Below are 27,953 nucleotides of genomic sequence, written 5' to 3'. Positions count from 1 at the left end.
TGTCCAACATTAACCAGTCAAGTAAAAAAGCACAAAGGTGACAATTCAATGACAGTGAACCTTTATTCTCCATGATACAAAAGGTACATACAAATAAAATAAAAAGGGATTTAGCAAAAGTATTTTTAGACATATTTTACAAAACACATTTTTTTACACAACCATAACAGCCGATTCCCCCCATCCAAAATAATCCTTATGGTTTTTAGAGGCTTTGAAGTTTGCTGTGAGGAAAATAAATAATATTTAGATCAGCAAAGAGAAATAAAGATTGTCATGAAAACCAAGTTGACTCTCAATATACTATAGTTACCATATTGCCAGTAAAGCAATGATTAGCACCAAGTGAATTATGTGTAGAGCATGCATAAACAAAGAGTAAAAAACATTTCTCACCTGTCCTCAACGGTCCTGTTGGATGGGTAATATACCTTAAAAGTGAAGCCACTTTTTGGGAAGGAGCCCTGCAAGAACAGAATGACAATATATATAAAAAAATATTTAAAAAATATTAAATTAAGAATATAAGATCTCATAATATAGTTCAAAACCCAAGACCAACATCTCATACAGTCTCATAATAAAACAAAATGGTGGAAATCTAGGAATAAGCGTAACGTACCGGGTTGATGCAGAGGCAGTCTGTGTTGGAGATGTTGAAAGGGTCATATTTGTCCGCAAAGATGATGACATCAGGCACGGGGTAAACCCGTAAAGCATAGTCATAGGCCCAGAACACTGGGCTGACATACAATGGCAGGGGAGTCAGGTGGCCCTGAGACAAGATGGTCTTCACAAACTGGAGAAAGAGAGTTTATTGGTGATTGGCAGACATTTTCATGTCGTTATCATTCATGAACAATAAATTTAACTACAGGACAAAAATGGCATACATTATTATTATTAAATATTCACGCAAAGCGCCTCAGAGTAGGAGTGCTGATCTAGTGTGATGCGCTTTGTGAATACAGGCCAAACTAACTAGCTAAGTTTATATAATGTACAGTACCAGTCATAATTTTGGACACATCTACTCATTCAAGAGCTTTGCTTTATTTTTAGTATTTTATACATTGTAGAATAATGGTGAAGACATCGAAACTATGAAATAACACATATGGAATCATTTTGTAACCAAAAAAAGTGTTTAATTAAATAGATTTTAGATTCTTCAAAGTAGCCACTCTTTGCCTTGACAGATTTGCATACTCTTGGCATTCTCTCAACCAGCGTCACCGGGAATGCTTTTCCAACAGTCTTGAAGGAGTTCCCACATATGCTGAACACCTGTTGGCTGCTTTTCCTTCACTCTGAGGTCCAACTCATCCCAAACCATCTCAATTGGGCTGAGGTCAGGTGATTGTGAAGGCCAGGTCATCTGATGCAGCACTCCATCACTCTCCTTCTTGGTCAAATAGCCCTCACACAGCCTAGAAAGAAAACACTCTAAAGTTTCCAAAACTGTCAAAATATTGTCTGTGAGCCTCCCGGGTGGCGCAGTGGTTAAGGGTGCTGTACTGCAGCGCCAGCTGTGCCACCAGACTCTGGGTTCGCGCCCAGGCTCTGTCGTAACCGGGAGGTCCGTGGGGCAACGAACAATTGGCACAGCAAACTGAGGTATTTTGGATATAAAAATAATCTTTATGGAACAAAAGGAACATTTGTTGTGTAACTGGGAGTCTCGTGAGTGAAGACATCTGAAGATCAAAGGTAAACGATTAATTTGATTGCTTTTCTGATTTTCGTGACCAAGCTACCTGATACCAAGTGTACTTAATGTTTTGTCATGCGATCGATAAACCTACACAAACACTTGAATTGCTTTAGCTGTAAAGCATCATTTCAAAATCTGAGACAACAGGTGGATTAACAAAAGGCTAAGCTGTGTTTTGCAATATTGCACTTGTGATTTCATGAATTTGAATAGTTTTTTTCATATTATTTGACTGTGGCGCTATGCAATTTAGCGGTTGCTGATGACAATTATCCCGCTCAAGGGATGGGTAGCGTCAAGAAGGAGGAAAGAAATCCCACAAATTAACAAGACACACCTGTTAATTGAAATGCATTCCAGGTGACTACCTCATGAAGCTGGTTAAGAGAATGCCAAGTGTGCGAAGCTGTCATCAAAGCAAAGGGTGGCTACTTTGAAGAATCTCAAATAAAATATGTTAAAAACACTTTTTTGGGTTACTACATGATTCCATGTGTTCTTTCACAGTTTCGATGTCTTCACTATTATTCTACAATGTAGAAAATAGTAAAAATAAAGAACATCCCTGGAATAAAATAGTTGTGCCCAAACTTTTGACTGGTACTGTAGGTAATTGTACTAGTATATGTTGGGTATGTCATAACTGAGAAGCTAAGACTCACATGGTTTGGAATGTCGAGGTTGCTGCTAGGCAGTCGGACACAATTTCTGCACATCTTGTTCACCAGGTCTTCTCTGATGACAACAATCTCCTGGCTGCAGTACTGGATTCTGACATAGGAACATTTGATTCACAGGTCGTGAGATGTTAAAAGACTACATGCAATGACAAAACCTGTGAAAACTAACTGTCAAAGAATGGTCAATTGTTATCACAGAAAGTTGGTGGCACCTTAACGATGGAGGACGGGCTTGTGGTAATGGCTGGGGCGGAATAGGTGGAATGGTATTAAGTACATCAAACTCATGGTTTTAATGCGTTTGATGCCATTCCATTTGCTCCGTTCCAGCCATTATTATGAGCCGTCCTCCCCTCAGCAGCCTTGACTGTTTGTTATAATGAGCAAATGGAGCCAAATGTTTTTGACAACAATGTTGGGCTTCGTTGCCAAAATCCAAACTTTTATCCACTTCCCCAGAGTCAGATGAACTGGATACCATTTTTATGTCTCTCTGATCTTAAACATGTGGAGATGGGAGAACCTTCCAGGAGGACAACCATCTCTGCAGCACTCCACCAATGAGACCTTTAGGCTAGAGTGGCCAGACGGAAGCCACTCCTCAGTAAATGACACATGACAGCCCACTTAAGAATTCGCCAAAAGGCACCTAAAGGACTCTGACCATGAGAAACAAGATTCTTTGGCCTGATGAAACCAAGATTGTACTCTTTGGCCTGAATGCCATGTGTCAGGTCTGGAGGAAACCTGGCACCATCCCTACGGTAAAGCATGGTGGTGGCAGCATCATGCTGTGGAGATGTTTTCAGTGGCAGGGACTGGGAGACTAGTCAGGATGGAGGGAAAGATGAACAGAGCAATGTACAGAGAGATCCCTGATGAAAACCTGCTCCAGAGCACTCCAGACCTCAGACTGGGGTGAAGGTTCACCTTCCAACAGCACAACGACCCTAAGCACTCAATCAAGACAACGCAGGAGTGGCTTCGGGAAAAGTCTCTGAAGGTCCTTGTGGCCCAGCCAGAGCCCGGACTTGAACCCAATCGAACATCTAGGGAGAGACCTGAAAATAGCTGTACAGCGATGCTCAAGTTCCAACCTAACAGAGCTTGGGAGGATCTGTAGAGAAGAATGGTAGAAACTCCCCAAATACAGGTGTGCCAAGCTTTTAGCGTCATACCCAAGAACATGCAAGTCTGTAATCGTTGCCAAAGGTAGCTTCAACAAAGCACTGAGTAAAGGGTCTGAATACTTATGTAAATGCGATTTCATTTTTTTATATATATAAATTTGCAAAAAAATCTAAAACTCAGTTTTACTTTGTAATTATGGTGCATTGTTTGTATATTGATAAGGGGGGAAAAAACAATTTAATCCATTTTAGAATAAGGCTGTAACATAAAGTCAAGGGGTCTGGATAGTTTCCGAATGCACTGTATATCCCTTTAATAAAGCTCAAGAGACAAATTCCTGAAAATAGAATAAATCAACAAATATTATATTTCCAAGTTGATTCACATCCGGCCGTGAATGGGAGTCCCTTCGGGCGGCGCACAATTGGCGTAGCGTTGTCTGGGTTTGCCCATGGTAAATAAGAGTAATTGTAAATAAGAATTTGTTCTTAACTGACTTGCCTAGTTAAATAAAGGTAAAATACATATATTTCAGTCACCTGCATGGGTTGGTAGTGAACACAGAGAATGGCACCCTCTGTCTGAACTCCTCAGTGATGTGGTCTGCCAATGGGGGCCTGAGGACATTAGCATTTATATAAAGTACAGTACATCAGAGGACTACAGTCAAATCATGAGCAACACAACAGAGGAATAACAGGTATCTTGTTTTTCAACTCTCACCTGGGTAGAATTGTACTCGGACCAGGGTCTTCAGGACCGGGGACGAACACGAAGCGACTACTGCAGTTTTGAAAGGATGCGTTCAGTTAGACAAGTAAACAACAATTTCCCGTAGAAGACCCACAATGCAGCATGGTGAATATTTCCCAAACAGTTTGTCACCCTGGATGCAGCAATGTAGTACTGTTGAAATTGTTTCCTGGAATATCAGACTTTCAGGTTAACAAAGTGGTTTTCCTCCCTCACACGTTACCTGTTGTGGATGCTGGGATATTCACAGATTGCATCGGCAAGAACTTTCAACGACTCTGGGGGGAGAAAATACTTCAATTGTGTGTACTAATGCTTCTATCATAACCCATTTGCCAGGTCAGTGTATCTTCACAAGCAGGGCATTACATTTTTTTAAATAATAATTACTCTAAATCTTTCTTACCTTTGAGTGATTTGATTTGTGTTTTTCCATAGGGGGCAGAGGAGAAGTTGCCGCAGAAGATGAAGCAGGTAGGAGGCATGGCTGCGTATCCTACAATGGAAACATGCAAAGGTTGTTTCAGACCGTACTATTAAGCAGGAGAGATAGAAATTGAGCACACTGATGGAGACTTCAAAATCTGTCAGAGATGGACATGAAACGCATGACAATAACCATCAACGTCAACATTAATACGACTTGCATAAATGCTCGAGTCAATCAACGAACCCAATTGTATCTAGAAAGCCCTTTTTACATAAACAGTTGTCAAAAAGTGCTTTACAGTAACCTGGTAAATACCCCCCAAACGAGCTCCTCTTCTGTCAGTGACCTTATGGGTGGAACGAACCTGAGAACATAAGGTGGATCTTCTCCAGCACCTCCACGCTGTCCAGCCACAAGTCTGAGACCACCACAAACATGGCGTCCTCGTTCTCTTCCTCCAGCTGCTTTAGCTTGGCTGAGGCCTTCACCGACGTGGTGGACGGCCCACCGAAGAAGTTCACGTTACCGTAGTAGGCCCTAAAAACCAGAGTCCATGCTCATCCGCTGTTTTTTTTTTACATTTATTTGTTTTATATATATATATAGGAAAGGAAAATATATTTTTAAATGGCAAATGTAGAGTTAAAAACAATACGTTGGAATTTAAAATAACTTTCGCCCTTCTCAGTAGACCTAATGATTTTCAGAGGAGAAGGCATTATGTAGGTAATGTGCATTTCTAAATGAAGACTGATAGGTCAGCAACATTGTAATCTATTGACCTTGTGGTGGATGATGGCTCAGTCGGCGGGAACCCAAATGCGTTGACATGGAAGACTGAGTCCTCATACCAGCCTGTGGGCGGAAAGAGGACCGGACTACTAAGTCATTGAATAACTCAATAAGGTACATTACATTTACATTTAAGTCATTTAGCAGACGCTCTTATCCAGAGCGACTTACATCTCCTTCAATGTCCATTAATGTGGATGAAGAAGATAAATTATTTTACCTTCTGCCAAAACAAAGCAGGACTCTGTGTAAAGTCCACTGTGGAACTGGTGAGGACAAGGTTAAAGAAAACATGCATGATCTGAAATACAATCAAAATTGACGAAATTCAATATTTTAATTGGCCCCTTGAATTATGTAAGAACATTTGTAGCATTCACTCTCCATCACCATCCCCACCAGTGAAAGGATATTGCCTTTGAGAGGTTCAGCTGTACTGTACCACTGGGGTCTTCCAGATAGAATTTCCCCTGAAAAAAAAAAAAAAAAACATTCCAGGTGAAGCTGGTTGAGCGTTGGCCAAGAGTGTGCAAAACTGTCATCAAGGCAAAAGGTGGCTACTTTGAAGAATCTCAAATATATTTCGATTTGTTTAACACTTTTTTGGTCACTGCATGATTCCATATGTGTTATTTCATAGTGTTGATGTCTTCACAAATATTCTACAATGTAGAAAATAGTAAAAATAAAGAAAAACCCTGGAATTAGTGGGTGTGTCCAAACTTTTGACTGGCACTGTATATCTATAGATATTACTATATTTTCCAATTAAAAAGTAATTAACATGAATTTTTGTTGCTCACCTCTTTAAGCTGTGTGACCATCCCCAAAACAATAACCTCTCCTAGTTTAGCCGTACTACCCAAAAGAGCTTCAACAGTCTGAAGCTGAAAACAAGAACAGAGCAAGATCAGGGCAATCAATGTTCAACATGAGAACATCCTCTTAGCTTATATCAAATCCATTAAACACGTTTAAGTGTGTTTTAGGTTATGACAGAGTTATTACCTGAAATTTGTTTCTGCCTTCTTCTGCTGCTGCCCCTATGACAGGTGGGGTGAAGAGTTCGTGCCGATGTGTACGCTACAAAAACGGGGTAACTGTCAATGTGGATCAGGGTACACCTTTATTTATCACTGATTTAACTTTTCATTTATTTAAGTGGATTGGGAACACATTCTCTTTACAACGACCTCACAGAGAGCAACGTCTCAGGAAAGAAACGTTTTTAAAAATAATTGTCCAATGAAAATCTCACTTTTAAAAGTTAATATTCTGTTAACCCATACCCAAATAATGTTGATGACTCTTCCTACACTCGTATGTGGCCAAAGCATAAATTGGAGAAAAAAATACTTAAAAACCCCACCACACTCTTTAAAAAATGCTTGCTATTTCCTCATAAATGATGATGTCATCCTCCTGAGGAAGATGAGCTGGCCAATCAGCGGTCTGTTCTCGTGAACATTTTTAATGACCACTATACCCCCACACCATTCCAACACAGAAAATATGCTTTTTAAACATACTGTTCTTAATTACCATTTTTTTTAAGGAAAACTTTTTCACTCATATTGTAATTACATATAGGTAATATTATGTCAGAGAAGTCTGGAAACACTGTACAGTTGCTTTAAGGCCAAAATATACAAAGATCATCAAACTATGATGGATTCAGAGGGCAAAGAAATGTAGCCTACTGACCTGCTGTAGGAGTGTGTAGCGTTCCCTAAAGAGCTCTGCCTTGTCCCTGGCTGAGCCACAGAGACTTGGAACAGAGTGGGTGGTCATGTTGAGGCTAGGTGAGGAACAAACAACGCTTTCACTGATGGATTTCTTCATATGCTGGTTTCAATAGAAAGATCATTCATTCTAGAGTGTTTTTGATAAAACATGTGAACCATGTAGACTAGATGTGGTCATCCTATAGTAGTAGTTTTATTACCTTTCATGTTGCCAGTACTTGGCAGATAAAAGCTGAATCAAGTACACAGCACATACAAGTAATTAAACAAGTAAACAAACAGTAAAGCATCAGGAAGTCAAGGTTTATACATTCATACTTACGGTACAAACTTCTTCCTCTCTGTGCTGTAGATATATCTTGGCACGTCAAAAGCGCCAATTATGTTGAAAACATTATCTCTGAAAATATTGAAATAGTTCACACGAATAAGTCAAATTTGAGAATGACTATCTAGAGAATGTGTATGAAATTGGTTATTGTGAGACTGACACCTTTCTCAACTTACATGGTTTCATCACATGACTGGCTGCAGTCCTGAACAGCAGTCTCCACCACAGCCAGCTCAATCATACTGGAGGACACTGTCCAGGAGAAGAGGAATAGCTACATCATTCACAAGCATAGAATATTCTGAAATACATTTTTTGAGGCAACAGGTAGCCTAGTGGTTAGAGCATTGGACTAGTAACCGAAAGGTTGCAAGATCGAATCCCCGAGCTGACAAGGTAAAAATCTGTCGTACTGCCTCTGACCAGGCAGTTAACCTACTGTTCCTAGGCTGTCATTGAAAATAAGAATTTGTTCTTAACTGACTTGCCTAGTTAAATAAAAGGTCACATAAAAAAAATAGCCAACACAACTGACTGTATTGAGTTTTGTACATAATTTTAGTAGCTTGTTATGATCGAAGAAGACGTACATGGCTGCTTCTCCACAGCATCCATGACCCTCTCGATGACATCATCCAGTTCAAGCTCATCGACAGACTCCAACACCTCCACCAGGTACCTGCTGGCTTCCCTGGAGGACAACAACAACACAACGAACACATCTGAGGGGTATACTACAAAGCTGGATCAAGGAGTTAGCCAGCTAACTTGTCTGAATATTCTGAAATAACTTTTTTAGTTAAGATATGCTTGAAATGGGCATGGTCTAATTGACTTAACAACCAAACACATATCTATGTTTAGCTAACTTTCAAATCAATTGTTATTTCTGGTTGTTTATCAAAGTTTGCTGGCTAACTCATTGACGCTGCTTTGTAGTATACCTCTGACTGCCAGACATCAATCCCATCATTCCTATTAAAAACATACAACATTTGCATTAGTTTCTATAGATTACTTGCTTAAATATGCATAGCATACTACTAAAATGTCTATATAGCTGTCCATGTCATTTACTGTAGCTAAGCTAACCTTAGCCTCCTAGTTTCTTTCTTTCCTCAATGACACAAGACAGATTTAGCTACTAACTAGTAATGCAGCCATTACATTTACTGTAAACAAAATATTATGTCAAGAACAACATGATTGACAAATGACAGCGTACGGTCGAAGCATAAGTCCCCTCATCTTGAAACCAGCAGATACTTTCGTCTTCACTCTGCGAACCTCCATGTTCAATCTTTCTTCAACAATCAACATTTGGCGCTAAATATTAACTTCCGCCTATATGTTTCGTCACTTCCTCCAAAGCAAAGATTCTACACAAGCTTCACTACTGCACGATTCTGCCGATATTTGCTGTTTGAAGTCAGCTGAGGTTTTCAAAACAGTGGGTATTCTCAAAAACACATGGATAAAGCAGCCAGACATGTAAATAGCGATTACCCAGATTATTACTTATCATTGCATGATCAATTGGCATGGTTATTAATGTATATCAGTCTTGTCATATGTTTATTTATCATATCGCAATATTATTCTAAAATGTTTACCGCACATAATTTTATTGGTGTAAAAACTAATACAGAATAGAACAACCATTATTAGTTGGTCAGGTTGAAGGATAGGTCATAAGTGTCCAAAAAGACAACCTGCCCTGAAGCCTATCAGGGCAAGAAAAACGTGTTTTCTCCAAGAAGCTGTTGGACAACATCCTCTTGAGGCGACGGACGAGAGACCCTTGTACCTTAACTTACCATATGGCCTTGGTTCTTCGCTGTCAAAAGCCGTGTTGACAAAAATTCATTACTTGGATCTCTAAACAAGGTTACATTTTTACAGATTTCTTCAACCAGATACATTGAAAGTACTGCCACGGTGTGGTCTTTTATGTAGCCACCTTTCGTTATTTTTTCATATCCCGTTTTAGTACCCATGGATTCTGCACTTGCAAAGCACTGTCTAGAGCTTGTAGCCGGTGAGCGATGCGGTCATACGGCTGTAGTTGAGGGAAATGTCCTGTACGTGTGGGGAGGCTACGTGGTACGCAAAAACTGTCAAACAGATGGAAGAGTTTGAAGAAAGTCTACTAGCAAATATCGTTACAAACATTGCCAATGGATAGTCTTGAATTTATGTTAAGCATTTCAATATTTCACTAATATGTTGTTAGGGATATGCAAAATTATTCAATGTAGTTGTGCAATAAATGTTTTTCTTCTCCATACAGTATTGATGAATATGCACAGAGAGAATTTAAGAATGTAAAGCAACGTATTCCATCTACCCATTCAGTAATAAAAAAATGTTTACTTTTACGTTTCAATTGTTTTCTGCAGTCAAAGTTTTTCTGCCAAATGATGAAGTCTGGTTTTATGATTTAGAAAGAGGTGTATGGTAAGAATATTAATCTAATTATAACAAATTGCATTTTTGTATTTGGGAAGTATATAGATTAACACGTTTCAAAGATTGTGAATTAATAAATTGATGTAATACAGAAGTTTGGATCCTTGGAAAACTACATTTTAAACATTTAAAAAATAATCTAATCTACCCATGAAAAAAAGAATATGCAAAATTGTACTCAAAGATTGCACTGAAACCAACATATCATTAGATGGCAGACTTTGTAAACACTACAGGTCATAATTTGTAAACTCTGCATCGCATGTCAGAGGTGTTAGGCCTACTACATAGTTACTAAAATTTTATTACATTGACACAGTGGAATATTGGTATTTAGAGAATTTTTTTTGAATTGTGTTAAAATTCTAGACATTTAGGGAGTGTTTGTAAATTCAGTGTACCCAGTGTGAGCTCTGAACATTCGTAAATTCATAGTGTTGTCAGATTGTCCTATCATAAATTCAGAGCGTTTCTCTCTATGAATGGGCAAACTCGATGCTCTGGCCGAGGAGTAGCGTTTGTAAATTCACTCTGGATATCTACTCAGATTTCAGAGCACTCTCGTCTGTGTGTGTCAGAGTGCAGAGTAACTATTTTTTTTTATTTCACCTTTATTTAACCAGGTAGGCAAGTTGAGAACAAGTTCTCATTTACAACTGCGACCTGGCCAAGATAAAGCAAAGCAGTTCGACACATATAACAACACAGAGTTACACATGGAGTAAAACAAACATACAGTCAATAATACAGTAGAAAAATAAGTCTATATACAATGTGAGCAAATGAGGTGAGATAAGGGAGGTAAAGGCAATAAATAGGCCATGGTGGCGAAGTAAATACAATATAGCAATTAAAACACTGGAATGGTAGATTTGACAGTAGATGAGTGTGCAAAGTAGAAATACTGGGGTGCAAAGGAGCTAAATAAATACAGTAGGGAAAGAGGTAGTTGTTTGGGCTATTTATAGATTGGCTATGTACAGGTGCAGTGATGTGTGAGCTGCTCTGACAGCTGGTGCTTAAAACTAGTGAGGTAGATGTGTTTCCAGCTTAAGAGATTTTTGTAGTTCGTTCCAGTCATTGGAGAGAACTGGAAGGAGAGGCGGCCAAAATAGGAATTGGCTTTGGGGGTGACAAGTGAGATATACCTGCTGGAACGTGTGCTACGGGTGGGTGTTGCTATGGTGACCAGCAAGCAGAGATAAGGCGGGACTTTACCTAGCAGGGTCTTGTAGATGACCTGGAGCCAGTGGGTTTGGCGACGAGTATGAAGCGAGGGCCAGCCAACGAGAGCGTACAGGTCACAGTGGTGGGTAGTATATGGGGCTTTGGTGACAAAACGGATGGCACTGTGATAGACTGCATCCAATTTGTTGAGTAGGGTGTTGGAGGCTATTTTGTAAATGACATCACCGAAGTCTAGGATCGGTAAGATGGTCAGTTTTACGAGGGTATGTTTGGCAGCACGAGTGAAGGATGCTTTGTTGTGAAATTGGAAGCCAATTCTAGATTTAACTTTGGATTGGAGATGTTTAATGTGAGTCTGGAAGGAGAGTTTACAGTCTAACCAGACACCTATGTATTTGTAGCTGTCCACATATTCAAAGTCTGAACCGTGCAGAGTAGTGATGCTGGACGGGTGGGCAGGTGCAGGCAGCGAACTATGACCAAACATCGGCCCCTCCCAAAAAACACAATTCAATTGTTGCCATAACACAGTTAGAGTCACTAACCCTCGTGATAACATGAAAACACTAACCAACTCTGCTAGGGCGAGCAAGAGTCAAATGGTCAGCTTAAGCTTGGGAATCCAGGACAAGTGACATTTATTGTTTAGATCTAGAATCATGGACATAGTCCGAAATGTACGTATTTACTATTATTTACTATTATTTACTATTATTTACTATTTACTATTCACTGTTTCAAACGCTCAACTTAAAATGGTTACTATTCTGTACTATACTGTTATCACATCACACTTGATTTCTTTTTTATCTGTTCTTTCAAAATGGCTTTTCCAGAGTACCAGAATCCACTGTGCCAATGGGAAGGTCGTGGCATACCCTAACCGCAATATCTGATAGTGCTTTGTTTCTATTTGGAGGACTGGGTATGGACTGCGAACCAATGAGTCAGTCATTTACCCATTCAGGTTCCCAATCCTACCTCTGTACCTAATGTTCCATGGAAACATGGCATTATTTGGTTTTCTAAAACAAATTATGCATCTCTAGGTGATGGCTGGGCATTTGATGTAGAGACAAAGAAATGGAGAGAGCATCCATACATGAACAAAACAAGGTAGTGTATGTGCTAGTTGTTAGCAGAAAGTGTTTCATTTTCTAATTTGAGGAATGTACCTAAAATGTGCAAATGTTAAAACTGTTAACACATTGTCTGACTCAGAGTGAATTATAAGATCTCTATATGTAATTCTATGATATGGGCCTCATTTCCCAGAGCTTTCATAGCGTTAGTGTCATTCTCACGATTCACATTCTTACGATGTGTCATTCTTACGATTCACATTCTTACGATGTGTCATTCTTACGATTCACATTCTTACGATGTGTCATTCTTACGATTCACATTCTTACGATGTGTCATTCTTACGATTCACATTCTTACGATTCACATTCTTACGATGTGTCATTCTTACGATTCACATTCTTACGATGTGTCATTCTCACGATTCACATTCTTACGATGTGTCATTCTCACGATTCACATTTTTAAGATGTGTCTTTAGTTGTGAAAGTGTTTCCTAGAGCCTTCGCTAGTAACGTGGCCGTTAAAAACCTTTTGCACATCGACTGATCCAGGCTGGGTGGGCTTTACTTGTCTCATCGCACTCTAGCGACTCCTTGCAGCGGGCAGGGCACCTGCAGACTGACCTTTATTGTCAGTTGAACAGTGTTTACTCTGACACATTGGTGCTGCAGGCTTCTGGGTTAAGCAGTGCGGTTTGTCAAGTCATGTTTTGGAGGACGCATTAATCGACCTTCGCCTCCCGAGCCCGTTGGGGAGTTGCAGCGATGGGACATGATCGAACTTGGGGAGTAAAAGGGGCGGTAAAATATATAAATAACTTCGGCATGCTCATAATGAATATTTTTATTATTTTTATTTTTAAAGCAGACATATCTACCGATAGCTGCCCTTCTTTCCAAAACATTGAAAAACCTCCCTGATATTTGTGGTTGAATCTGTGTCTGAAATTCATTTCTCGACTGAAGGACCTTACAGATAATTGTATGTGTGGGGTACAGAGATGATATAGTCATTCAAAAAAATAATGTGACTTGTTCATTAATTAAACGTTTACTCCTGAACTTATTCAGGCTTGCCATAACATATGGGTTGAATACTTATTGACTCAAGACATTTCAGATTCTACTATTTTTCATTAGTAGAAAAATTCCCAATAAATAATTCCACTTTGATATTATGGGGTATTGGGTCTAGGCCAGTGACAAAAACTCTACATTTAATCCATTTTAAATGCAGTAACACAATCAAATGTGGAAAAAGGTCCAAGGGTGTGAATACTTTCTGAAAGCACTGTAGGCCTATAGCCTATACTGTAATAAGCCATTTATTTTAATGCAGTCATCTGCAATTTTCATTTGAAGCATATTCTTATTTATCCTTTGCTTGGTTGTTACAATTGCAAAGACAACTTTGTATTTGTCGTCAACTTTGTTGAAGTTGACTACAAATCACAGAGAGGAGGATTAACACTGTTTAGCAGAGATCCTCTGTGTACACAGTGACCCTGGAGGGAAAAAATGCTTTGGACATACCGACAGAGTCATTGTCAGGATTTGGCCAGGGTTGTTCCGGTTTTTGGTCACTAGATGCCCCCATTGTGCTTTTTGACCTTTTGTTTTCCCTTGATCCCCATTATTATGTGCACCTGTGCCTCGTTTCCCCTGATTGTATTTAAACCCTTAGTTTTCCTCAGTTCTTTGCTCTGTGTTTGTATGTTAGCACCCAGCCCTAGTATTCTGTGAACTCTTGTTGATCCCGGTGGACTCTCTTGTGGAATTCTGTTTTTTGTTCTTGTTTATTTAGTTTTGAGTTTCTTTTGAGGCTTTTTATGCTATACCTACCACCTTGTGGATTTACCTTTTTTGTCTTGGAGGATTACCTTTGTTCTTGTGGAATTCCTTTTGAGGTTGTGGAGTTACATGTTTTCCTGAAGGACTTCACTTTTTACTTCATTAAATACACCGTCTCAAGTACTGCTGTGTCTGCCTCATCTTCTGGGTTCTGCCGACTATTCGTGGCTCAGTTGGTTAAGTGACTGTTTCTCACTCCGGAGACCCGGGTTCGTAACCAGGTCCTGACAGTCATTGCGCAAAATAGTATGCAGCATCATCTGGAAATGTATGCAACAAAAGTTCAACATTCACCTTCTGTTACCATTTCTGTCAAGCCATCTACGCATACAGTTTGAAGCATATGTTCGCTAAACCCAACGTATGCACCACACCAAACGCATTGCAACTGTCTCTGCAATGCAGTGCTGCAAGGCATACGCAGCGTTTCATTGGAAATTAAAGTAATTCTGGTGTACCAAAATGCAAATACACTGTCAGCGTGTTTGAAGTGTTAGCTGTACTATGAAAGGTCTGAGACAGGCGTTAGATTACAGGCGTTAGATTACGAGCGTTTTCAAGTGCAATGTTAATAACGATGGTTTTGGGAAACAGCTCGGAGATTTAACGATGTTCCTACGAAGATTTGAATGATTAACCTGGCTCTTAAAGTCTCCATCTTATTTACTTTCAACCCTCATGTTGTGGCACATAGCGTGCCAAGGGAAGGACTCTGATGTCATTGTGTTTGGGGGTGGTTGCGACTACATCCTCCTTGTAGACACAGTGAGTATTATGGAAACCATACAGGGAACGTATCTAATCATTCAATGGTGAAGGTGCATAAAGATTGCGGCCCCCCATGTACTTACGACAAATGCCTCGTTTGATAAGTTTGCCATATTGTACAAGCCTGTCGGTTACTCTTTTTTTTTCACACAGCCATGCAATCTCCATAGACAAACATTGGCAGTAGAATGGACTTATTGAAGAGCTCAGTGACTTTCAACTTTGCACTGTCATAGGATGCCACCTTTCCAACAAGTCAGTTCATCAAATTGCTGCCCTGCTAGAGCTGCTCTGGTCAACTTTATATGAAGTTATTGTCAAGTGGAAATGTCTAGAAGCAACAACGGCTCAGCCGCGAAGTGATAGGACACGCAAGCTCCCAGAACGGGACCACCGAGTGCTGAAGCTCCTAAAAATCGCCTGTCCTCGGTTGCAACACTCACTGCCGAGTTCTGGAAGCAACGTCAGCAGAAAAACTGTTCATTGGAAGCTTCATGAAATGGGTTTCCATGGTCAAGCAGCTGCATACAAGCCTAAGGGCACCATGCGCAAAGCCAAGTGTCGGCTGGAGTGGTGTAAAGCTTGCCGCCGTTGGACTCAAGAGCAGTGGAAAAGAGATCTCTGGAGTGATGAGTCACGCTTCACCATGTGGCAGTCCGACAGAAAAATCTGGGTCTGGCGGATGCCAGGAAAACGCTACCTGCCCCAATGCATAGTGCTAACTGTAAAGTTTGGTGGATGAGTAATAATGGTCTGGGGATGTTTTCCATGGATTGGGCTAGGACACTTAGATCCAGCGAAGGGAAATATTAATGCTACAGCATACAATGAAATTCTGGACAATTCTGTGCTTTCAACTTTGTGGCAAGAATTTGGGGAAGGGCCTTTGCTGTTTCATCATGACAATGTCCTTGTGCACAAAGCGGGGTCCATACAGAAATGGTTTGTCGAGATCGGTGTGGAGAAACTTGACTGGCCTGCACAGAGCCCTGACCTCAACCCCATCGAACTCCTTTGGGCCGACTGCGAGCCAGGCTTAATCGCCCAACATCAGTGCCCAACCTCAGTAATGCTCTTGTGGCTGAATGGAAGCAAGTCCCTGCAGCAATGCTCCAACATCTAGTGTAAAGCCTTCCCAGAAGACTGGAGGCTGTTATAGCAAAGCAGGGAACCAACTCCATTTTAATGCCCATGATTTTGGAATGAGATGTTTGACGAGCAAGTGTCCACATACCTTTGGTCATGTAGTGTATGTGAATTCTTCCATCTTTATGCACCTTCGTCATTGGGATGATTTTACCATTTCTGACAGGAAGGAGATTGCCTGGTATTATGTTAAAGCATATATTATTCAAATTCATAAACAGAAAGGGTCCATACAGCATTCATTTATGATGGATTATGGAACATATGGATTATGAATTATGGAACATATGGATTATGAATTATGGAACATGTGGATTATGAGTTATGGAACATATGGATTATGAATTATGGAACATGTGGATTATGAGTTATGGAACATGTGGATTATGAGTTATGGAACATATGGATTATGAGATATGGAACATATGGATTATGAGTTATGGAACACCTTTACAAGGAGCTGTTGTGATGGCGTATATAAAGAATTGTTTATGACACAATTCACTTTTTTTTTTTTTACAATCACCTTTCTTCAGGGTCACTGCAATGATGTACTTGTTTTCCAGATCCAGCCCTACCACCTCCTTCGGTAACTAATCAATTATGATCATTCGTTCAATGAGGGAGAATCTGTCTCAGCTAGAACATACTTTGATATTTTGGAAATCATGTTGACTGTTTGCCATTACATGGATGCTATAACGTAGATTAGTATACTAAGCTACATCTTCCAAATGCATGCGGTGCCCTGCCCTCTTAGCTGACACTTTCACTCTTCTTTAAAACATTTTTTTTTTCTCCACAGGATATGTGAGGATTACATAGCCAAGAATGTGAAGAACTGCAAGCTGCTTCAAAAACAGCTTCCATGTATGCCCCCAAAACTACTGCCAGCTGTACAGAGGATAATGTCCTTTTTTCGGACATCTAGGAAAATATAGCATTTTCATATGTAAATATTAGTGGGAAATTATCAATAGTAGACTACAGTAAATTGATAATACAGAGTTCATAGTTCATACTCTATGTTCCACGTATTACTGTTGATAAGGCCTGCAGGGTATGTGGGAAGATTTATCTTCCAGAAGATTGTAGTTAATTATCATTATGTATCCATATATATTTTTTATGCTTTACAGTTTATTTTATATTATGACTGTGAATGGGTGTGTTTTCTGCCTGCAAACAAGACTGTTGTAATGTTTGATATCATAATTTTTACAACTTTGTTTTGGCCACCACTTTATAATAACAACATTATAATAACAACTTTTGAAGACAGTCATAAAAATGTGAATTCGTTAAAGTTGTATTATGGCTATTACACAAACGCCACGCGAGTGGACGAGCCCTCTCCAGTACCTGGCTGCTGCGCTGCCTTGTTGCCATGGTTTCGTCAACACACAAGACACTCGGCAGCTTGCTCCTGCGTTTACGCCACAACTCCGTGGTAACCTAGTCTACAAACAACTCAAAAGTACTGAGAAACTTTACTTTTGGCAGGTTGCGAATGATTTGCTGTATAATATCTGTTCATATTTCGTGTAACACCTTCAAATCATTGTAGTAAAGTTGTTGTTTTGTGCTGGGATATCAAAGCTAGCTACAAGAGTGAAAAGACTTTGTGGCTTCTCGCACCAATATGGAGTTCGGTTCCAAACTCAAGGACCTGAATATGACACCGGATGAAATGGGCCGCTTTACCAAGGCTTTTCAAAATGAGGAGTTCAGAAAGATGCTGCACGAATACGCAGAGGAAATATCAAAGCCAGAGAATAAGAAGAAATATGAGGAAGAAATCAAGTTGTTAGAACAAGAGAGGGGCGTGGACATTCAATTTGTCCACCCCAAACCTTACCGAGCCCTGAAGACGAGTATGGACGGTAGGCAGAAGTGCTTCATCAATGTCTGCAGCAATGACATGATTCGTAAACCTGAGTTTAGGAGGGTAGACGAGGCTGGCAGAGTAGGGCAGCATTGGTCACTACCCCACAGCTTGACACCTGGAACGCCAGACAGGGATGCAAAGGGGAATAAGTACACAATCTATGATGTTGTGTTTCATCCAGACACTATTCACATGGCTGGAAACAACCCAAGATTTATGGAAATGGTTGACAACACTGCTGTTGAGGCTGTCGAGAATGGGGGCAAAGTGAAGCTAGACAAAAACAATGTAAGAGTTTTGAAAATCAAATACAAAGGGACACCACACGCTGCCGTCATGCGCAAGCCCTTACCTGGTCAACCTGCCAAGGAAAAACCTTCACCACTTGACAATCATCTCTCGTTCCCCTACCCCGACGAAAAGCAACCAAATACGGCAACAAATCAAAAGGAGAGCCCCATACCGAAGGCCGAGATTCAGTCCGACACCCAGATCAGCCAGAGACAACAAAATGTCAATTCACCCAAGAAGCCAACGAAACCACATTACACTCTAAAATACAGATCATTCATTGATTTGCAAGATTTCAGGTGTTCAAGAGATTCGGCTCAGAGCCCACGCCCTAAAGAGATTGTCATCACTATTGATTTGCCTTTGCTTAGATCTGTTGCGGATGCTGATCTAGATGTGACTGAAAGACTTGTCAGTTTGGAATCCAAGAAACCAGCTTACAGACTAGAGGTGCCGATGGCATATCCAGTGGATGAAAACAAGGGAGAGGCAAAGTTCAACAAGCAAAAGAAACAACTGGTTGTTACTTTACCTGTTCTACCTCTGAAGGAGCCAACAGTCGCTGAAGTGTCTGGCCGGCAGCTTGTCAATGATGATGGTGAAGAGGATTTTGAGAATAGTTGTGTAAACGCAGCGCAGTCGGAAGACGCAACACATGGCAAAGAAGATACCCCCGACCACAACGGACTTGGCAAAGAAGATACCCCCTACCACAGTGGACGTGGCAAAGAAGACACCCCCGACCACAACGGACTTGGCAAAGAAGATACCCCTACCACAGTGGACGTGGCAAAGAAGATACCCCAGACCACAATAGACTTGGCAAAGAAGATACCCCCGACCACAACGGACTTGGCAAAGAAGATACCCCCGACCACAACGGACTTGGCAAAGAAGATACCCCCGACCACAACGGGCTTGGCAAAGAAGATACCCCCGACCACAGAGGACGTGGCAAAGAAGATACCCCCGACCACAACGGACTTGGCAAAGAAGATACCCCGACCACAACAGACTTGGCAAAGAAGATACCCCCGACCACAGAGGATGTGGCAAAGAAGATACCCCCGACCACAGAGGACGTGGCAAAGAAGATACCCCCGACCACAACGGGCTTGGCAAAGAAGATACCCCCGACCACAGAGGACGTGGCAAAGAAGATACCCCCGACCACAACGGACTTGGCAAAGAAGATACCCCCGACCACAACAGACTTGGCAAAGAAGATACCCCCGACTACAGTGGTTGCAATGAAGGGGACATCTCAGAAGACGTTCACTCTGGAAATGCCACATCACTCCGGTCTGAAAATCAACTAATCTCAGTCCTGGAAGACAAGATAGAGTTTTCTGAACAGTCTGGTGACATTGAGGAGGACAAGCAACACAAACTGAAAAGTGGTGAATCACACCAAGCTAAAGCTTCAGAGCCCACTGAGTTTGATGGCAAGACTGGGTGCACTGACCAGAATGAGGGACAGTCAGATGACAATAATTTACATGATGAGGTGAGCCATCATCTTTAGGTTAACATTCATTCAGTAGAAGAAAAATGTACTATTATAGTGTATGTGTAGCAAAAGCTGACCCTGTTGTTGTTGCACCGTTAGGCTTCTGTTCATCAGTGCTGTTACTAACCCCAACATCCACTGTGACAATTACTTTTCTTTTAGGTGGAAACAGACCCATCATCCCTGACCGAGAGAATAGATGACCCATCTAACACTGCACCAATGGTCATCCCATCCAATCTTGACAATGACCAGGCCAAAGACTGCTCATCCCCCAAGATCGAAGAGATAGTTGAAAGTCAAGCTTCAACTAAGGATAAACAGAAGACTTTGCAATTCAGTGAGCATGTGCAGTTGGCTCAGTCTCAGGAGGAAGATGACCTGCCTGCTGAGCAGACCTTTCAGGACTGTGATATGAGACCACAGCAAGTACTGCTGACAGAAATCAACCAGCATGGACAAGAGGTGGTCATTTGTGATCATACTACATCTGCTGGTTTCGTTTTTCAAAACTCCTTTATCTATGACCTGGACTGAGTCTCCTGTCAAGGTACTTGCTCCGTCACAAAGATACGATATGAAGTTTGTTGCTAATTCAATCCGTTGAGGTCTTGCGTGAAAACCTAAAGTCCTTTTATCCAATTGAGGGCAATAGGAAAAAAAGTATTTAAATGGCATTCTGCCCCTGAACAAGGAAGTTAACCCCCCTAGGCCATCATTGAAAATAATAATTTGTTCTTAACTGACTTGCCTAGTTAAATAAAGGTTTAAAAAATGGAAACAGATGACAAATATCATTTTAAACCTTCAGAAACTAATTGAGACAATGATAGATATGGATAGTTTCTTTAATTTCCTTTCAAACTTGTAAAACAGTAACGGACTGTTAAAAAATACAGTAAAAAATAAAACATTTTTTGAATTCCACAAACATATAAAAATGTTTATATACACAAACACACATTGTTTAAACAAATATAAACTACTAATTGTCATTTTAGGTTTCTCAATCTGTACCACTGATGGTGAAACACACTTGAATGCAAAATGTCTGAACATCAGCACATGTCCAATCAGTGGTTACATAAGAAGTTCTGAGATGCGTGTTGGGTCCAATGACCAAAGAGTTCATACTGCCCTTTACATTACAGTCTACACTGGCTGGTCACAATTGCCCTACACTGGCTGGTCACCATTGCCTTCATAATAATAACAAAAGCATTAACCACGTTTCCATCCGACCATTTCATGCGGATTAATTACCTAATGCATGGAAAAAAGTTACAACTGGGCTGATGGAAACAGGAAATGCCGTTACAATTCTATAAATACCAATACCAATTATTTGTTTGACATGGTGGGATCTTTTTGTGTCTAAAATTAATTATGTGAGAAATTAGTCGAAACGCCTTTATGTGAAAATATTGATACAATAACCATCACATCGAAGTAAACTTGGGAGTCACGTGATGATATTTTGTGTGTTCCTCCCACTACAACTCGGGAAACCATGCATTTATTAAGCTACAGATGAACTAACTTATGAACTTCACAGGGTGGTGAAAGAGCACAGTGTTGAGCTTGAAGTATTGACGATCTTATTCTGGTGACATGATGATTGATGCTTGCCTGCCATTTGACAAATAATATCACTCTGCTCCAAAATAAAATCTCATCATGTAGGTAGCCTACCTGCCCTGTGTCTGTGAGCTGTTGGCTAGAGAGCACATGCCAAGACCAGAGTGGGTACATTTGCTGTATAACGCAACATTTGTGACAAAACCCATCAGTAGACTTGACAATACGATGGAAACCCATTTAACTTGTGTTTTCACATTCTGTACATGGGATTTAACAATGAAAAGTTATTTTTATGTGCACTACGTCATCACACAGCATTTAACCGCAAAAAAATGTCAATTTGATTGAAACATCTCTAGTGGGAAAACAAGCATCTTTTTTAAAATTTTTATGCAGATTTAAGAATATTCTAAATTAAAATCTGTCGCAAATTGGATGGAAACCTAGCTACGGTACTGATTTCTGTGGAACAGTTGAGGGACTTAAATCATCCCAGGCCTCGCTGAAGGCATTGGTCTAGGAACTCAGAGTAACATGATAGGGAGCAAAAGTGATGCTGCACCGGTGCATCTGTTCCTCCCATGTCATCTACCAAAACCACAGTGTGAGACACCAGATGCAGATTCATGCTGACTGCTGTTTTGATGTAGTAGTTCACACAGGTACAGCCACAGTCACAGGTCTTGGCAACCTCCAGGTCTTGACAAAGGTGGGCAGGGATGAGATGAGGCCCGTACGGGATTCTATGTGACGTAAACACAAAACATAACTTAGGCTCAAATATTGCATAAAACTTTACGTGATACTACACGTTTAAACTTACAAACAAGGTAAAAGCACGTAAATGGGTTGAAATGTTGAAAGGAATAATTGGACTAACCTGAGGTTGGCCACAGCCCTGGCGGCCATCTCCTGCAGTGTCAGGGGGAAGGTGAGCTGGATGGTGTGGTCCAGTGGGTTGGGATGGGCGAACGGATTACCAAACAGGTCCAGGTTCTCCAGATTTAACTTTCGGAAGTCCCCTGGCAGCAGGGCCAGCTGATTGTGTGCAGCTGACAAAAAGCGCAGCTTGGAGAGATGGCTGATGTGAAAAGGCAGCCACACCAGTCCGTTGTTGTCCATCTTGAGGTTGATCAGCTCTCGCAGCTGGCAGAAGTGAGGCGGCAGGGCCTGCAGGCGGTTCTGACTCAGGTCGAGGTGTTGAAGTGTGCGCTGGAGGCTGGACAGGCAGAGTGCTTCACTAAAGGTCTCTAAGTGGTTGTTGTGGAGAATAAGCTCAGCCAGGCAGCCCAGGTCACCGATAGTGTCAGGAAGTTTTTTTATGTTGTTATTACTGAGGTCCAGTCTGCGCAGTGCCTTGAGGGATAGCATTCGCATGTCCACCCGTGAGAGCTTGCAGTAGGACACCTGTAGCTGCTCTAATGAGTAGGGAAAATTGGAGGTCAATGGATAGTCCTTCTTGGATACAATAGTCAGCTTCTTCTTGGGCTTCTCCACATCCCTGGCTCGGACGGGCGTCAGTGTAGAGAGAGGCAGGCTGTCCATGTCATTTCCTCTGTGAGCCAACCGAGCAGCCGAGAGGAAGTTCTTCAAGCTGTTAGCATCAGCCTGAAACTCAAAAGAAGACCGATGTCACTAGTGGTTAACAGTCAATACAACAGCTCTTATCGTACCTGCTATCAAACAATTTGAGCGTTACATGAGAGGGATTGCATTTATTTATAAATCCCTCCATATCAAAGTTGACACATTTGCCATCTATCCTTCAGAGAAACATTCACGATGGTGGGAAAAGTGCTTGGCCTATAATAAGACACGTAAAATGCATAATTAAGCAATAAGGCATGAGGGGGTGTGGTATATGGCCAATATACCACGGCTAAGGGCTGTTCTTATGCACGACACATCGCAGAGTGCCTGGACACAGCTCTTAGCCATGGTATATTGGCCATATACCACACCCCTCATGCCTTATTGCTTAATTGTGCATTTTTACTTGTCTTATTATAGGCCAAGCCTTATTGCTATTATAAACTGGTTACCAATGTAATTAGAGCAGTAAAAATAACTTTTGTCATACACGTGGTATACAGTCTGATATACCATGGCTGTCAGCCAATCAGCATTCAGGGCTCGTACCATCCAATTTATAATGTAACTAACAACCCACAGATTTCATCATATTGTATTAGGCCTACATTTGTTCCCATGACACAGATATCTTTGGTCTTAGTTGTGCTAGCACAAGATGAAACATTTAATTACAAAAAGATTACAATACACATGAGATGTTATTAACACAACAAAGGATTGCCTAGTGAGTCCTTCTCACAATGCTAGCCTGGTTCCATTTGTGTATCACCATAGCTGTACGCACCACAGCCTGTGTGTGTGATGGGTTGAAAATTTGTTTCAAGATCTAGGGGAAAGGTCAACACTGACCTAATACAGCCTAGAGCCATTGTCACCCTTTGGGAGAAACAGCTGCTCATTTACAGAGCATGCTCCCCACATTCAGACAAGTCTGGCTAATGCATAAATATTAGACTAAGATACACACAGAGTGTACAAAACATTAGGAACAACTGCTCTTTCCATGACAGACTGACCAGGTGAATCCAGGCGAAAGTTATGGATTGATGTCACTTGTTAAATCCACTTAAATCAATGTAGATGAAGGTGAGGAGACATTTTAAAGAATGATTTTTAAAGCCTTGAGACAAGATTGTGTATGTGTGCAATTCAGAGGGTGGGCAAGACAAAATATTTAAGTGCCTTTGAGCTGGGTAAGTGCCAGGTGCACCAGTTTGAGTGTCAAGAACTGCAATGATGCTTGGTTTTTCACGCTCAACAGTTTCTCATGTGTATCAAGAATAGGCCACCACGCAAAGGACATCCAGCCAACTTGACAACTGTGGAAAGCATTAGAGTCAAAATGGGCCAGCATCCCTGTGGAACGCTTTCGACACCTTGTAGAGTCCACGGCCTGATGAATTGAGGCTGTTCTGAGGGCAAAAGGGGGTGCAACTCAATATTAGGAAGGTGTCCCTAATGTTTTGTACACTCAGTGTATTATGCAATTATTATTTTAAGCATCGGAAATGATTGAAAATCCTAATTAGGGCTGGGAGGATACAGCAATGCAACATTCTATATGTTGGGTCATGTTAACTGTTTAATATGCATGCCCTAAAATGATTTATTTCAGTGTAAGCGCTCTACTTTTCCAGCAGAAATGTAAGTAGCATATGAACCTGAAGGCCAAAATTATATATTTTTTAAATTATCCTTTTTACATTTACATTTCATTGGAGATCAGATTCCGCCATACAAAAATGTCTAGAGCCATACCTTGCTCAAGCAGATGTCAACAGCGGGCTCCTTCAGTCTCACAGTGGCTTTGCCCTCCTCAACAAACCTGGTGAAGAATGTTTCAATGTTTTCTTTTAGCTGTAGAGGAAGTAGGTACACACATTAGAGTAAGACATGGAACAAAAAAACAAAGTGATGGTGGATTCGTTACCTAGCATTTCTGGTGACTCGTTCATGCAAGACCACACACTATTAATGTCCATTAAAAGGGAAAATCCACAAACTATATTTAGGCCCTTTTATCTTGTTGTATCTGCACCAAAACTCCAGTATTTGTCATTCATAGCTTGTTCTCCAGCTTCTTCTTTTTAAATAGGGAGCCAATTCGTTTTCAGCACTTTTATTTCCATGACTGATCAATACTCATTCTCATGTCTCTCTTGTCCCTCTGCAGCAGACATATGGTGAGCAATATCGAATTGCAATACATGTGATTTCGGCGCCAAAGTATCGCGATAATATCGTATCTTGAGGTCCCTGGCAATTTCCTGACCTAATAGCAACAGTGTATGAAGGAAAAAAAAATACCCCAAATAGTTTAGCACAACCCTTGTTAATTTTCCTCCAAGTTATCTGAGATAATGGATTTCAATCAAATGCCACAATGAAGTCATCATATATTTGAAAAGTAGCTATACCAATTAACAATGTCAAGAAGATGGATGATTCATCCTGTGTACTTGGGGGTATACCTGTACAACATAGAATACATAGCTAGACAACTAGCCAAGTAGTTAAATAAACAAATAGCTAGATACTAACCTTATATTTCGTTCCTGTCCTATCCTTTGCTGTACAGATCATTAGATAAATGTTGTGGCGTTGTGTGGTCTTGTCCACATGTCTCCCAATAGACAGCACAGCCCTTGCTCCCTTTCCTCTGTTTTTCATCCCATACGTGGGAAGCATCCGGTTCACGACTTCGACGTCGCACTGAAGCTTCATTGCTCGAGGTGTATAAATAAATGCGTGACCTGTGTTAGTTCTGTAAATATATCCCAATAAATAAATGTGTTCAAGAAAGTTTTTCCAAACCAAACGGGCAGTTTGATCCCATGTATGGTTTTCGTTTAACACAACCTGCTGGCATAAAAAAAGGTAACGTTAGCCATTGTCACGCCACTAAGTTACTTTGCTAGCAAGATGTCTCAACCTTGAGTTTTTATAGCTAGTTTGTAGCTAAGTCAAATACAAGGACATCTGTTATCTGCTAGCACACTCAGCCAGACAACGAACGTAGTTAGATAGCTGCCTAGGTTAGTTGCTAAAAAAGGTAGCACAGCATAATATACACTTACGTTGGCAAACTGCAAGTTATGACAACAGAACTAACGAAATGTTTCAAACGTTTTACCGGACCGTTATGGAATACAAGAGTTGACAAAAAAAATCATGCAAGTTCTCTCTAGCATGCAAACTAACCTGTCAACATGGACCCAAAGAACAACAAGGAAACGTAGCTACCCAGAGGATCGAACGCGCGAAGAGAACTGATAAACGTACACATGCGCAGACGTGATTTTGTTTGAGAATATTTTCTTTGGTTGTGGCAAGAAGGGTGCAGCTTTTGTCAAATTATTAACGTCAAAAAGTCGATTTTTTTGTTGTTGTTGTGAATTTGATTTTAATCTAACCCCTTTCTTAACCGTAATCTAATTATCCTAACCTGCTACAAAGTCAACTCTGACAAAACCTAGAACCATTTTAGCCATGACAATTTTTTTCTTAGCACCTACCTCCGGTTCTCAACATTCTGTGAAATTTCTAAATAAAAGTAATGAGCGGTATGAATGCCATTAAATTGGTTGAATGGCGCTTCTTTCGGATGATCAACACTGAAGTCTCAAATGCAACCAGGCCAGACAATAATTGTGTATGATCTTCTGTGTAGAAAATAACACCATAATTGCTTTCAATAGCTAGATTTCCATCCAATTGTCGGCAGATTTAATGTGAATATTCTCAAATCCGCATTTTCCCACCAGAGGTGTTTCTTTCAAACTGACTAGGGTGTTACTGTGTAAATAAACATTGCTTTTAGAGATAAAGGGAGCATACCAAATTATACAGACTATCAGAAGCACAGTGCACTTTGTTTCATGTCTGTAGGCTTTACCATTAACTTAAAAATAAAAATTAAGGTTTAAATAAATATAACTAGGCAAGTCAAATTCTTATTTACAATGACGGTCTACCAGAAGGCAAAAGGCCTCCTGCAGGGACGGGGTCTGGGATTAAAAATATAGGACAAAAACACACATCACTAGATAAAGAGGCACTTAAGACAACATAGTATGGCAGCAACTCATAACACAGCATGGTAGCAGCACAAAACATGGTAAACATTATGGGGAACAAACAACAGCATAAAGGGCAAGAAGGTAGACAATTCATCACGTGAAGCCAACACAACTGTCAGTAAGAGTGTCCATGATTGTGTCTTTGAACAAAGAGATGGAGATAAAACTGGACAGTGAGTGTTTTTTACAGCCCGTTCCAGTCGCTAGCTACAGCGAACTGAAAAGAGGAGCGACCCAGGGATGTGTGCACTTTGGAGACATTTAACAGAATGTGACTGGCAGAACAGCTGTTGTATGTGGAGGATGAGGGCTGCAGTAGATATCTCAGATAGGGGGGAGTGAGGCCTGAGATGGTTTCGTAAATAAACATAAACTAGTGGATCTTGCGACAGGTATTTTTATTGATTTATTTCACCTTTATTTTAGCAGGTAGGCAAGTTGAGAACAAGTTCTCATTTACAATTGCGACCTGGTCAAGATAAAGCAAAGTAGTTTGACACATACAACAACAGTTATACATGGAGTAAAACCAACATAGTCAAATCAAATCTAATCCAATTTTATTTGTCACATACACATGGTTAGCAGATGTTAATGCGAGTGTAGCGAAATGCTTGTCAATAATACAGTAGAAAAATATGTCTATATACAATGTGAGCAAATGAGGTGAGATAAGGGAGGTAAAGGCAAAAAAAGGCCATGGTGGTGAAGTAAATACAATATAGCAAGTAAAACACTGAAATGGTAGATTTGACAGCTGGTGCTTAAAGCTAGTGAGGTAGATAAGTGTTTCCAGTTTCAGAGATTTTCGTAGTTCGTTCCAGTCATTGGCAGCAGAGAACCGGAACGAGGGGCAACCAAAGGAGGAATTGGCTTTGGGGGTGACCAGAGAGCTGGAGCACGTGCTACAGGTGGGTGTTGCTACAGC

The 27,953-nt window shown here is 40.7% G+C and overlaps 3 protein-coding genes across 8 annotated transcripts; 1 reads left to right on the top strand and 2 right to left on the bottom strand.

Annotated features, from left to right (window-relative positions):
* Nucleotides 1-38: 38 nt before the first annotated feature.
* Nucleotides 39-9,577, bottom strand: pole2 (polymerase (DNA directed), epsilon 2). 2 transcript variants are annotated; one of them, XM_046308773.1, is made up of 19 exons: nucleotides 9,394-9,577; nucleotides 8,167-8,267; nucleotides 7,753-7,828; nucleotides 7,568-7,645; nucleotides 7,205-7,298; nucleotides 6,509-6,583; nucleotides 6,304-6,387; nucleotides 5,914-5,970; nucleotides 5,721-5,769; nucleotides 5,491-5,563; nucleotides 5,073-5,245; nucleotides 4,685-4,774; nucleotides 4,502-4,556; nucleotides 4,249-4,308; nucleotides 4,065-4,142; nucleotides 2,377-2,485; nucleotides 623-799; nucleotides 397-464; nucleotides 39-224 (listed from the first exon to the last, which is right to left on the bottom strand). In XM_046308773.1, exons 2-19 carry the CDS (start codon nucleotides 8,189-8,191, stop codon nucleotides 206-208), a joined length of 1,440 nt encoding a protein of 479 aa, XP_046164729.1. In that variant the 5' UTR covers nucleotides 8,192-8,267; nucleotides 9,394-9,577; the 3' UTR covers nucleotides 39-205. The 2 variants fall into 2 exon arrangements, with proteins under 2 accessions (XP_046164729.1, XP_046164728.1); XM_046308772.1 differs by lacking the exon at nucleotides 9,394-9,577 and adding an exon at nucleotides 8,802-8,913.
* Nucleotides 9,578-16,139: 6,562 nt separating this feature from the next.
* On the top strand, nucleotides 16,140-21,378 carry dnaaf2 (dynein axonemal assembly factor 2). Its single transcript, XM_046308905.1, has 2 exons — nucleotides 16,140-19,769; nucleotides 19,935-21,378. Exon 1 carries the CDS (start codon nucleotides 17,726-17,728, stop codon nucleotides 19,514-19,516), a length of 1,791 nt encoding a protein of 596 aa, XP_046164861.1. The 5' UTR covers nucleotides 16,140-17,725; the 3' UTR covers nucleotides 19,517-19,769; nucleotides 19,935-21,378.
* Nucleotides 20,605-26,267, bottom strand: lrr1 (leucine rich repeat protein 1). Of its 5 annotated transcripts, none has more exons than XM_046308910.1 (5): nucleotides 26,148-26,267; nucleotides 25,488-25,805; nucleotides 24,705-24,803; nucleotides 22,234-22,961; nucleotides 20,605-22,096 (listed from the first exon to the last, which is right to left on the bottom strand). In XM_046308910.1, the coding sequence occupies exons 2-5, from the start codon at nucleotides 25,668-25,670 to the stop codon at nucleotides 21,841-21,843; spliced, it is 1,266 nt and encodes a 421-aa protein (XP_046164866.1). In that variant the 5' UTR covers nucleotides 25,671-25,805; nucleotides 26,148-26,267; the 3' UTR covers nucleotides 20,605-21,840. The 5 variants fall into 5 exon arrangements, with proteins under 5 accessions (XP_046164866.1, XP_046164862.1, XP_046164867.1 ...); XM_046308906.1 differs by having other exon boundaries at nucleotides 25,488-25,808; nucleotides 26,148-26,250; XM_046308911.1 differs by having other exon boundaries at nucleotides 26,024-26,160.
* Nucleotides 26,268-27,953: the final 1,686 nt, after the last annotated feature.

Source organism: Oncorhynchus gorbuscha, linkage group LG17, assembly GCF_021184085.1.
Source record: "Oncorhynchus gorbuscha isolate QuinsamMale2020 ecotype Even-year linkage group LG17, OgorEven_v1.0, whole genome shotgun sequence".
NCBI lineage: Eukaryota > Metazoa > Chordata > Actinopteri > Salmoniformes > Salmonidae > Oncorhynchus > Oncorhynchus gorbuscha.
Note: the sequence above shows the minus strand (reverse complement) of the source record. Positions and strands in the feature narration are given on the sequence as shown.